Genomic DNA, 12,719 nt, shown 5'->3' with positions numbered 1-12,719 from the left:
GAGAATAGCACTGCATATTATCCACTTTATGGAGCTGAAGCACTTCAACACACGATGCATCACAATAAGAGATGTACTTTAAGCCCAAATATGTTTGGATCTACTGTCTTCTTCATGTGATCATCGAATTGAACCATATGGAGGATTTACAAAAGCCTGTAAGTACTGTTAATGTATTATATCCCATGTGCAAATACTCGGTATAAATCAAACTGAATTCCTGTACACATAAAAAAAAAAAAAAAAAAAAAAAAAAATGGAGATTTCACGTCATGTGCAGAAGCTGTTGTCTATGCTTTGACCCTGATGAAAGCAAACGTGCCTAATATTAAAAGGATTATACTCTTATTACGAGATGTGTTTATATTATTCTAGCTCTTACAAGAGGATTACAGTGATACCATCTGAGTGTACAAAAAAAAAAAAATACTGTCGATAGAAGAAGATAAGGTCACTATAAACTCAATACCGAGCTGCACAAACACACTGGAGGTATTGTAGGACTACAAACGTGTTTTTTCGTTGGACCACATACAAAAAGATAATCATCAATGTGAACTGGGTATTAGCGCCTCAATACGTCTTGTGTGGCATGCCATTGGTTAATTGCGGTTCTGGGCGTGGCCATACTGTACTTGACTCCTCTGTCAGGCTGGAGTGGGTAAGTCATGTAAGGTCTGTGTGTGAGAGCGTCGGGGGAGTGACACGCTTTGGTGAACAGCTTTGCAGGTAAGTTCAGCTTAAAGCATATGATGTAATGTCTGACCAGCGTCCCTCACAGCTGCACTTTATAATTTACTGTCTGTCATTCACCTGGAGAGGTTTCAATTTAGGCAATAGTGCAAAATGTGTGCTGTCACTCTTTTATGATGTTGTTTCATCTTATATAAACCGCGCTTGGGTATTTTCGTTGCACAATTTGTTGGCTTGGCTTCTCAAATGCTGCAGCCTAAAATAATCTAATGCCATTGTTCCCTTTTTAGTCAGAGGAGTTTCCTGTTGATATCTGGAGATTTTATTTTCTTGCCTATGCTGAGGTAATGATTGTAAACTTTTGCACTGATGAGGAGTTTTATCTCACATCATATTCCGTGCAGATCAGATAAACCAACCAGTTGTCTCCTGAACTTATTTTTTCCTAGACTCGTTTTATGATCCAGAAGCTGAATAGCACTTTACTTTCTCTTTTGGCCGGGCTTCTCTATTTTTTGAATGGGGCTTTTTTTTTTTTTTTTTTTGCGTGTACAGAAGCAGGCTATAAAAAGCCTCCAGCCCAGCCGTTATGCTTGTTATATTTGAGACACAGCATGCTCCGAGAGACGGGAAGAGACACGGGACGGCGGAGTATATTTTTTCCTCTTGAGATAATAACAAGTGTTTGATAACAGTGCCTGATCTGATTGACGCCTTGGCTCTCTGTTGTGTCTCGGCGGAGTCTAAAAGCACAGCTGTATTTCCTGCAGCCTCCTTGTTTTAGATTAGCGCTTCCACCGAGGAGTTCAGGGTGGGGGTCGCGTTTGTTCTCAAATGCAGAATTAAACTTGGGACACATATTTAGTAGACCTAGCCCCACCCTTGGCCCCTGGCCCATTTGAGGACAGTGCCACCCTTAATTAAGTTTGTGCTCATGGTTAAGGTTTCCTCTGTGATTTATGATTCTCAGTGCTGACTGCATACAGACTTCTGTAGTTTTAGACTTTGTTATCCTTCCAATCTGTCCATTTGCTACCTTTTGAAAAAACAGGTGACAATGCTCGTTATCCTTCACACTTGCTGCCATTATTATTTTTGTCCAAAGCAACCAAACAAAATACCCTTTTTTTGCCATGTTATTGTCCTGGAATGTTTGCCAGGAAAAAAGTCCCTCTTTACTGAAAACCCTCCAGGCTTTGTCCAAGTCAGACCAAAAATAACAAGAGATCACTAATGACAGACATGCAGACAGAGAGATGGACACAAGCCTGATCACCCCCCCATTTCATCATGTGGGAGACAACAACATGAGACTGTGACCTTTCTATACAAAGACTTTATAGTCTTCTAAAGGCATCATTTGTACCCAATCGCGACGGGTAACCCCAAGGCATCTCAACACTAAGATCATCTTTGTTCCATTGTAAATACACATATACCAAAGATGGTGATACAGTGAAAGCCGGCCAGAGCAGATGAGGCCATCGGGGTTAGAGGGGGACAGAAGGGGTCAGAAGTAAAGTCACACTTGGATGTTATCACCGCGAGTTTGGCCCCTGTAGGGAATATCAGCAGCCTGGGAAAGATGAATATAAATAGAATGCTGCTTTTGAAAGTTGTTGATCATTATGTTGATCATCTTAAAGGGAAATTTGGCAGAATTTTAATGTTGAACCACTGACTGATCAGACCTGTCACCAGCTAATAATAAGATGACACACACGTCAGTGACAGTAAGGCTTGATGGAGCTGTGTCGCCCACTGGTTTTGGAGTGAGAGAGGGGAACAATAGTCTGTCAAATAATATCTACCATGGCTGGAACCTGTGTCTGTCTCAGCCAAGGCTGTGAGCTCTTCAGCTCGACCAGATGGCTCAGTTCATTCAAACTATCATTAATCAGTCACTTCTTGACACAATTTCCTCTAAATAAAGTCCTCGGTGGAAGATATCATACCAATGTCTGCATATCACAGCAGCACACACACAACCACATAAGGTGACTGCTTACACTGAATTCAATACTAGTCTCTTTTTGTAAAGGAACGAATTAATAGAATAGGCCAAGTTTATTAGTTTGTGGTCTTATAGCAAATGGTGGAAATTCATCAATTCTGACACACACAGTGGAGCCAGAGTTCATTTTCCAGAGCTGCAGTGATTAACTCAACAAGGAAGTGGAGAGAAAGAGAAATACATGTGGACTAAATTTGTCACTTTGGACAGCTACTGTGCTCCAGAGCGCTGGGCCCGTGTCAGTCCACTGAGCCGTTTATATCCAAGAAACTTAACCCGCCATTTAAAAACACAACCTCGTCTAAGGTTGTCACATACCATCCCTCATCCCACACGCTGTGCTGCGGCTTCCAAGACGCAGACGGGCCACAGTCACTCCTAAATTTTGCTCAAGAGAGACGCCGTCCTTTTGTTTGCTTTGTGAGGAATTTAAAAAACAAATGGCAACACTTCTTGGCAGAGTCGTGTGCCTGGTCTCCTGGGGAGGCTGTCTCCGTCGGGGCCAGAGCTATTTCTTGCAAGTGTGCGGTGCGTGTGTGCATGTATGTTCAGGTTTGTGTGTGTGTGTGTGTGTGTGTAGCTGGTATCGTCATTTCTAGGTGACGCACTTGGTACATCCTGTGCTTCAAGCAGTTGGATCTCTTTACACTCAGTGACCTCCAGAGTGTTTACTATGTTACTGTGATGTACCAGTGTGCCCACAGTAGCTAAATAAGGCCTGCTGTGCGGTTAGACTGACGTTCCTCAAGAATCCCATTCACCCCACACGCTTTTAACATTCTCGTCAGCATGTCTGGAAACAATGTTTGTGTTTCCACTCACGTCAGTTGCAGAATATTCCTGTGTAATTTAGTTAGAGAGCATCTCAGATGCTGCAGACACACAGCACGCTTTGCTCTTCTGCTCAAGTGAGGCAAGATAATGATGTAATTGTGCACAAAATGGGGACAAATACAGTTGCTAAGACTTGGATGTCATGCAGTAGTGTGATACTTTACTGATCCCTGTAGGGAAACTCTCCTTCCCTCCTGAAAAGGGAGGTGAGAGTCAGCAATAGAGCTGCACATCTGTATCTTGTAGGGATTCAAGTAAGGATTCAGATGCTTTAGGCTTGAAGACAAGTTGTCCACATCAAAATCTTGAAAAGCATAAGAGGAAATCTGTAAATACATTAAGAGCAAAACAAATGAAGCACAGGATTTGGTAGTTTTCTCAAATACGTGAAACAATTGCTAATCTACAGCTTCTTTCATGCATTCTTCAAGTCCTTCTTGACATTGCAAAAGCCCAAAAGCACAAGTCAGTCAAAATATGGACAGGAGGAGGCCGAGTAGCTGCCTGATAAAATTGTCTTGCTATTAATTTGTGCTTCATCACTGTTTGAGTGAGAAAAGAAATCATTATACTCAGTCAAGGTTCCCCACACCTCTCTGGTTATCCGCTTGAGCTCTCCCCAAGGCTGTAGCTGTATCTATGGTAACAGCTGCTCTTTGTCCAGAGCAGCTTTCATCCCCGTAAGAATGGATTAGAAAGTGTTTCATGCGCAACGAAGGACTCCAATGAGTATTTCAAAACACTGAGTGTAAGAAGCGGTCAGGTCATGTGCACAGGCTATCAGTGAAAAGCTGTTTTTCTTTTTTTCATATTGAAATAGTCCGTTTACAATATGAATGAAAGTTTGTGTAGTTGTTGGACAGTTGGTTTCATTCAATTCTAGTTCATTTTCCAAGTTCCAAGCAACTGGACTTGTATTTGTCTTAGGAAAAGGGACAAATCGTGCATATATCATTTCCTCGTTCCTCATTGTATTCTCACCAGAGATGATACGGCCTCAATGAAAGAGGCCGTTTGGGAACCGTTTGCTGTTTTCTTGTGGGCACACTGCATGTTCACATCTGTCAAAATGATCCAAACTTAAAATAAATCCATAGCAAATGATATAGGTGTGAAAGCCTCCTGGTATATGTTGCTAAAGGGTGTTGAAGCTGTGGTAGTAAGACTGGAAGAGCAATTTACAACTAGGTAGTGGCATGGATATGAAGCGGCTTGCTGGTTTTATGCCACCATTTCATTATAAAAAAACAGCAATGTGCTTGTCCATATTGCATGTACATCATAGTGCAATATGTGTATGTGTGTGTGTTGTTCAGAACTCCCTGACTGACGTATAGGTTTCCTAATCCAGTTTAGAGGTCACATCCTCACTTGATCCCTCCTTCCAACTGACCTAATTCACACCATCAGAGACCCCTCAGGAGAGCACTGCCTTCCTCCTGTTTCACACACACACATATGCACATGTACATGCGCACACACTCACACACCACTCCTCGGGAAACCCCTGTATTCCTGTCCTTCCTCCTCTTGCCTGATAGATTTAGCACATTACGCCTGGATGCATAAATCTTCAGCTTGTCATTCCTGTAGCATCCAGTCGGCTCAGTGATTGGATGCTGTGTTTGCACTGCTTCCTCAAATCAGAAGCTTGTCATGTTTAGGGGACATACTGCGACCTAAGCAACAACATAGATGGAAAAGAAAAAATGTATTACTTATTTAAAGTCATATTCATGTCTCTCACTATGTGAATTAATAAGATTTGAGTCAGATTAGTGGCATCTGTGTGAACAAAGCTGTACGAATTTGAGAAGGAAGTAGTCCCCATCCAGCCAAGCCGGCCAGGTAGGAACCTGAACCTGCATAATTCTCAGGCACACACACACACACACACACACACACACACACACACACACACACGTTCAGCGGTCCTGGAGGACTTCCTCATATTGTCCAGTATGTTGATGCAGGAAATCACATTGATTGATTTTCCCCTTTGCTCACACTAAATTTGAAAGGTGTATGTTTTAGGAGTTACTTTCTGGTTGTGTGTGTGTGTGTGTGTGTGTGTGTGTGTGTGTGTGTGTGTGTGTGTGTGCATGATTCCAGCATAACAATCAGTTGCATCAGAGCTTCAGTTTGTATCAGAGGTCATAATAGTTCTGCTGCCTTTATTCATTTCACCAGGTCATTTAGTCACATCTGAAATTTTAAAGTCTTGTTTTTCTTAAAATATGATAAAATCTGCCAGTAGGACAAGCTAATCCCACTTGTCTCCACTGCTAGTCTGCTTGTTTTCAGAATTTCCTTAAATTAAGTGTCATTGTCTCGAAACTATCGGTATTTCGTCTGTCTTATTCTGCCTTGTGTCAAAATATTTTCGGTTTCCTGAAACAAGGGAAACTGCACTGGAAAGTGGGATTTATCTCATCCCACCTGCATATTTTTTTCACTTGTGTAAAAAAGACAGGAAAAAAAACTAAATTTTATGACTGAATGAGAATGACTAAATTATTTGTTGTGATGGAGATTATTTTGCAGGGCAGATATCTCAAGAAGAAAGGAATACAGCAAACAGGCATTTTTTTTTCCTTTCTTTCCTCACGTACACAGTTTTTGTTATCATGATGAAGCTTGCGGAAATTAATGACCACGTTGTGACACCAAATGCATTTAAAAACACATCGTAGCAGCACAAAGTTCCCTTCCAGGAATGAATTTCCCTGTCGGGGAAAAGGGAAGTGGAGTGTGGTGCCACTCTGCAGGTACTGATTGACAGCTCTACAGATAAGGTGCTTTCCTCTTTCCCAGTGTGTCAAGACCTGCATGTGAAAGACACCCATCTGTGTCTGTACACTACCGTCCCAAGGTGGGGATTTCCAGCCAAGCAAATGTACACACACTCACACACAGACCCCCTCCCACCAACACCTACACACACAACACCTCTCTCTATTTCTCTTTTAGTGCACTTCCACACATCACTGCTGGGTCCTTCCTGTTTTCTGCAGTGTCTGCAGTGTGCCCGAGCGGAAATGAGCACTCTTGTTTTCTCTCAGACGTATTGTTTAAAGGCTTTGGTTGACCATTGACGATGTATGGCGGCAGCATAGGGAAGGTGTGGATGGACGTCTGTGGTGGCTGAAACTCAGATCAGGAACTGATTCACGTCAAACTGCAAATAGCAGCCAGTCATAAGAGGAAGTTTGTTTCTGCCACGTCTCAATGGCATGCTGCCTTGGCACCTGCAGTAGCATTCCAGCGAGCGCTCCCTTCCCAGTAATACATTGGTTGGCTTTACTGGCAGAGGAGACGCTACTTATTGTCCAACTACCAGTGCATATTAATGTGTGAAAGATAAAGAAGACCAACCAATGCATTTCTGTTGCATAAGTCTTCAGTGAGGAACACTTACATCATTTTCAGTCAAGGAATATTGTGCTGTAAAAAAAAATGGGATGGGTGGAACGGGAGTTTACAGAGCACACCTGCCACTCCTGTTTAAAAATGATGGGCAAAAGTATTTCTGAGAAATCACATACTGTTATCAGTTGTGATGTACTACTTAAGATGCTGCATTCATGAGAATTGGGAACTTGGAACTTCCTACTTCAAGTGTTTGAGTTTACACCAAAATGGACCCCTGAAGTAAAGTTTTGTGTGTTCAGCTGTTTTCTCAGAGCTTAGGCATAGTGGTTAAACCTAAAAGGCCAGGAAGAAGGGAAAACGTGTCTAGAGTTTGTTCTCTATTATTTTGTAATAGTTTTGTTTTTTGTTTTTTGTTTTTTTTTTCATTTACATGGGCATTTCTGACTGTTTACTCCATTAAGGTTGAAGTAATTGCACTTTGTAACACTGCTATTTATTTTGGTTATGATGTCACAGAACAAATAAATAAATCGATAAAATAAATAAATCAAATAAATCAAAACTGACAGAAAACCCTGTGTTTCTGAGAAGGAATTGGGAGTTCAAGGGCCGTTTGTGTTGAGTTTTCCTACTCAGAGGTGTGAAACGTCTCCTGAGCACAGCAAAAGTCCATGGATCGGAAACAGAGATTAAAGGACTGAGGAGTATGAATATGATTGGTTATCTATGGAGGTGTGTCAAATATTTATCTGACTGGCACACTGATTGTAGTAAAAACATGTCTGAGATGGGCACGGTAACTTAAACGTGAATACAGACATTCAGGTAAACAACAGACAGATGGGACATGAACAAGAGACAGCTAGGATTTATGATCATTTTCATTTCCATCCTGTTCCCATTCATATTTCCACCATCTGTAAAGAGTCAAAAATGCCAAATGCGAGTTGAAGTGATGTCTTAAATTTGCTCTCTTAGTCTGACCAGCACCATGACATGAGAGATAGAAGATCAAGAGGAAGATGGTGAAGCAGACAGACATTCAACACATCCTGTGATATGCTTGTGTGTGCACCTGCTTTATGTTATTGACTTGTCATTTGGTCTGAGAACGCCTTTCAGCCGCAGCTCTGTAAGCGCTTTGTTTGAGTGTAATAATTGGTACACTTACCGTGCAACTTCCCCCATGGCTCTTTTATGTCTTAATGTAGTGTTAACGCTTTAAACTCAAATCATTTTACATCCCTTGTGTGTGTGTGTGTGTGTGTGTGTGTGTGTGTGTGTGTGGACTTTAAAACAAAAAGCTCAAATAAAACAGCCTGTAATTGTGCTTATAGTGGAGTCATAGGACCAAACCAGTGCTTTTTGTTTTTTTAGCCCATTTGCTATTGTAGAAATAAAAGAGCCTGACTGATATGTCAATTGTCTGATATTATCGACCAATATCGTCTCATCACAAATTACAGATAAATTACAGATATATTGATATTGGCGCATATCAGTACATACTGACATGCAAAAAAGTCAGTTCGTATTGCAGTAAATATACTTGAGATAATTTTAAAAAACAGTGGTATGTCCAGCAGACCTCATTGTTTACTATAGTTTGTACTGATGTGAGTTGGCTTAGCAGGCTATCACAGCCTAGCAGATGATGCTAATTCAGTTAATAAGTTAATTGTTCAACTGTGAAATGTCAAGCCTAGATAAGTACATGTCCCTGTTACTGTTTGATTACCAAAGCTGAGAATTTCTTACCACAAATATGATCTTTTATGTTTTAAAATTTGGCTAATATGTTGTTACTGGAAGTTTTTTGTTTACTCTAAAATGCTAATATTAATATCAACCCCAAATATCCATTTTTGTTCATGCCCTATTGCATACAATAAATTACTCACATCATCATTATTCTAAGCATACCATGTGTTTTTTTTTTTCTTTAGCTGTTTGAATATTTACTATTACTTTTATTTTTGAATGTTGACTTTTTAAATTTTGACATTCAGGTGAAAAACTCTTTAAATTCTCTTCTGCTCCAGCTAACATTAGTTCCCAGCATTAGAAGTCATGGACTTTTGAATTTAGTTTGTAAAGCAGTCTTTTATTCAGGGATTACTCTCTGGCAAAGAGGTCATGTTGTGTGTGTGCTACATTGTGTTGTGTGGGTTTCTGAATGAGACAGTGGGAAGTGGTGCGTTCACATGGTATTGATATACTGGTAAAACAAACAACATAGCTGGTAGTTATGATCATATCATAATTTGCTTTAAAGCAAGAGGAACCTAATTCCACATCGTCCTGCTCAGGATCTTCATGTTTACTGATCAGTTGTTTTCTGAGATTGTATTTCTGTGTGGATTCAGTGGTTTGGCAGCTGACTTTTAAGTCTCAGATGTCAGTGTTCTCCAGCATAGGAAAGCAGCAGCAGACATCAGACTTTTCATTGCTGCTGGCACTAAAGTCAGTGACCATGCTGCAGTGAGTGACGGATTATTTATTATTTTTTATCTGTAAGTTCTGTAAGTTTCAAGTCTCTGCAAGTTGATATAAGTTGCTATGACTTAAAGTAGTGGCTGCCTGGAAAGTATTGTATACTTTGGAAAATAGCTGATAATAATGGAAAGTTTATGTGAATTGTGGAAGATGGACTATAACATGCACAGATGGCAGCATGCTCTTTTATTAAGACAAAAAGAGCTTTGTTGATAATGTTTTATGTGACAGGTCGTCCTCTCTGCAGCCTACTTTCTGCATACTTTCAAGGCATGGGTTTTCCAAGCCAGTGGTTTAGAAGTATGACAGTTGTCGATGATGCTCTGCATCATTTTTAGTGCTTTTCATTGAACCATCCTTCCCCCAGACTAAAAATAGAGTGTCATCTGCCCACTCATTTTGACAAGTAGGAAGTTGCTTAAGCGTGTCAGCTTCTACCCAGCACTATTCTATCAGAAAGACACTGACAAGGTCTTTTTACATCTGTGTCTGTGTGTGAGTGGGTGTTTGTGCACGGACATGAACATGTGTGTATGTTTTTGCATGCATACATGTGTACATGCAGGCTTTTGGCCCTCCTGTGTTATGTATGTGAGACAGACAGAGAGAATGAGTGCACTGAAGGCAACAGGAAACCTGTGGTCAAACAGGCAGTATTCAGCTGCTGAGGCAGCGCTGTTAACTTGCTGTTTTTGATAGTGCTGCTTTTTCTAGAGGGATCAAGGCTAAATCCATCACACTAAATCCTTTCATTGTACACACGCTGCCTGCTGGAATGAGTGTGTGCACTGTATGTGTGTGTACGAGAGAGAGAGAGAGAGAGAGAGAGAGAGAGGGTTGGGGGTCGAGAGAAAGAAAGACAAAGAGGGAGAGACTAACAGGAAGCCCGAGTAAAATGACAAGGGTGAAAGGTAAGAGAAACCTGTAATGACTCAGAGGTCCAGAAAAGGAAACAAACACAAATAAGTTCAGCCTTGACCAACATAGCGATACAGCTCAGGAATGGCTCTCAAACAGGCTATGACTCTTTCACCCTCTCTAACACCTGTACACACATTCTCTCCCCCTCTATTTTCCCCTCACTCCACCTCCCCTTTCACACTGCTTACACACACACACACACACACACACACACACACACAAACACAGCCTATTCCCTCGGAGTCTATTGCTACCTCACTCATTGCCTTGTCACGCAGCCCTTAGAGGAAATACAGTCACCGATGACTCGCTCTCCTTACTTGTCCGCTACACTCTCTCGCTCTGTCTCATTATTTAGCTGCAGTGCACTGAAAGCAGTGTGTGGATATCAAAGACTTGCACAGCTGTTATCTGGACAGGAGAAGGTGAGATAGTTTATGTAATATTATCTCTGGTTTATACCTGTTAGGCTTTTTAAAAGGGGGTTATTACAGGGGATGATTACGGCTTGTACGTTTTGTTTGCTGGTTTTTGTAAACACTCTAGCAGTCAGCCTGAGTGCTGTGGTTAAGAACTGGTCTTGTTTAACCAGTTCCAAAGAGGCAAATATTTGGTTCCAGGCTGTTTGACAATATATTCTTTGTTTTTCTCAAGCTTGTAGCCTCTGCAGACTGTAAGCCTGATTGTTTATAATATGAGAGGACACGGCATAATGTCAGTTTGAGCTGCATTTGATTGAACTGTTTGCCTGTTGTTTCTTTTACACTTATGAGTAAGCATATTGTTTGTTCTGCTTGATAAGCTCCAGTCTCTTAGAAAAGTGGGTTGCATAAGGAAGATTTATTATCAGTATGTTGGTGGCACAAGAGGTTTTTAAACAAAGTCTGTAGTTTCCAATGAGAATAGAAAAGGAGAATATTTCATGATCTCCACCAAAAGAGCAAGGCATATTAAACAACATGCTCCTCTGCAATGTTTTTTTTTTTTTTTTTCCTAAATAAATCTACAGTGTGACCAGTCATGTAATTAACTGCTCTTCCTTCCTGGCAGCGATCGCATTGTGGTTTGAATAGTCTCACATTTCATTTATGTCTGAAGTGTTAATGTCTTCATGAAGGATATGAAACCAACAAGTGGTTATTGCATACTATGGAAATTAATTTGGTCTTTTAAATTTAAACTGTATATGCAAATTTTTGCAATGCATTTCTGCCAGTCCACTCCTACTCTGATGAGTCATATTTAATATTTGTTGACGGGGTGGGAGAGATAAATAGTGACACTAACAAACTGTGTGGGACATGTGTGGGACATGAACTGAAGTCAGTGGATCAAGAGAAAGTTCATTTGGTTGGAGATACACAGAGAAAACCTTTTATCACGTGGCAACTTGACTGGTGTGGGAACACTGCACCTTCAGCCACCTGGTTTCTATCTGCCTACATTATGGTTTGGAGCGTGCAAGTGTGTGTGTGTGTGTGTGTGCATGCACTTTTACAGGGTTGTATGTGATTATACTTTAGAGGTAATTTTACATGTGCTAATGTTACCTAGAAGACCTGAATACTTAATCGCAAAATTATAGAAATGTGGCCAAAAACAAAATACAATTTTTTTTTGTTTGTTTGTTTGTTTTGATAAAGGTAAAATGTGTGACACGTTGTGTTGTGAATGAAGTATACAAATGGTACTCTTCAGATGACTCTCCAGATAAGAAAACATGTTTGTTCAGTACAGACCCCAGTAAAAATCACATCATCATCATTTTAATATTTTTTTTTTCAGTGAGAATGAAAATGATGGTGCAAAAGTTATCATTCCCATTAAAGCTGTGAGCCACATTGCAACTGCAATAACTGCAATATCATTTTTGCCATATCAGTGAGCCAATTACCAAGAGGCAGCATGTATTTTACTCTATATATCTGATCCCAACAAGACACAGAGAGACACCCATGCAAATGCAAAGAGAGACATATAGATAGAGGTATAGCAAGATTATTCCCGGCTTCTATGAGGTCAGACACCAAGAATGATATCCATCTCCCCATAATTCATCATCTATCTACATTTACTGTCACCCATCGTGAGCCGTGCAGAGGGGGAGACAGTCCACCCACCTCTCATGTCTGGATGACTATCTTGCATGACATTTTCTTTCCTTTTCCTCCTACTTGCTTGTAGGTGTGAAACCCAACATGAATGTGAGACATGACCAACAAGACCCCCTGGGATAGCTCGAGCAGTCTGCGCAGCATGGAGCCAACAGGTGCACACCAAACACACACACACACACACATAGAGATAGGGATACACTTAGATACTCTGCTCATGCATGCGACTCTAAAGAGGTTTAACAGTTCATGTACTCAATGCATCAGTTATAAAT

General features: G+C 40.8%; 1 protein-coding gene across 2 annotated transcripts in view; it reads left to right on the top strand.

Moving 5' to 3' along the window:
- The first annotated feature begins 670 nt into the window (after positions 1-670).
- Positions 671-12,719, top strand: part of pik3r6 (phosphoinositide-3-kinase regulatory subunit 6) — a 29,774-nt gene continuing 17,725 nt past the window's right edge. Inside the window, exons 1-2 of one of the 2 annotated variants that reach the window (XM_030063161.1) lie at positions 671-729; positions 12,515-12,599. In XM_030063161.1, the coding sequence (XP_029919021.1) occupies positions 12,542-12,599 (58 nt within the window). In that variant the 5' untranslated portion in view covers positions 671-729; positions 12,515-12,541. Of the gene's footprint in view, positions 730-10,620; positions 10,756-12,514; positions 12,600-12,719 lie in introns of those variants that run through there. The other variant, XM_030063152.1, reaches the window with a different exon arrangement.

Source organism: Myripristis murdjan, chromosome 1 (genome assembly GCF_902150065.1).
Source record: "Myripristis murdjan chromosome 1, fMyrMur1.1, whole genome shotgun sequence".
In the NCBI taxonomy this organism is placed as follows: Eukaryota; Metazoa; Chordata; class Actinopteri; order Holocentriformes; family Holocentridae; genus Myripristis; species Myripristis murdjan.
The sequence above is the reverse complement of the archived record's forward strand: the minus strand, read 5'-3'. Positions and strand labels throughout refer to the sequence as shown.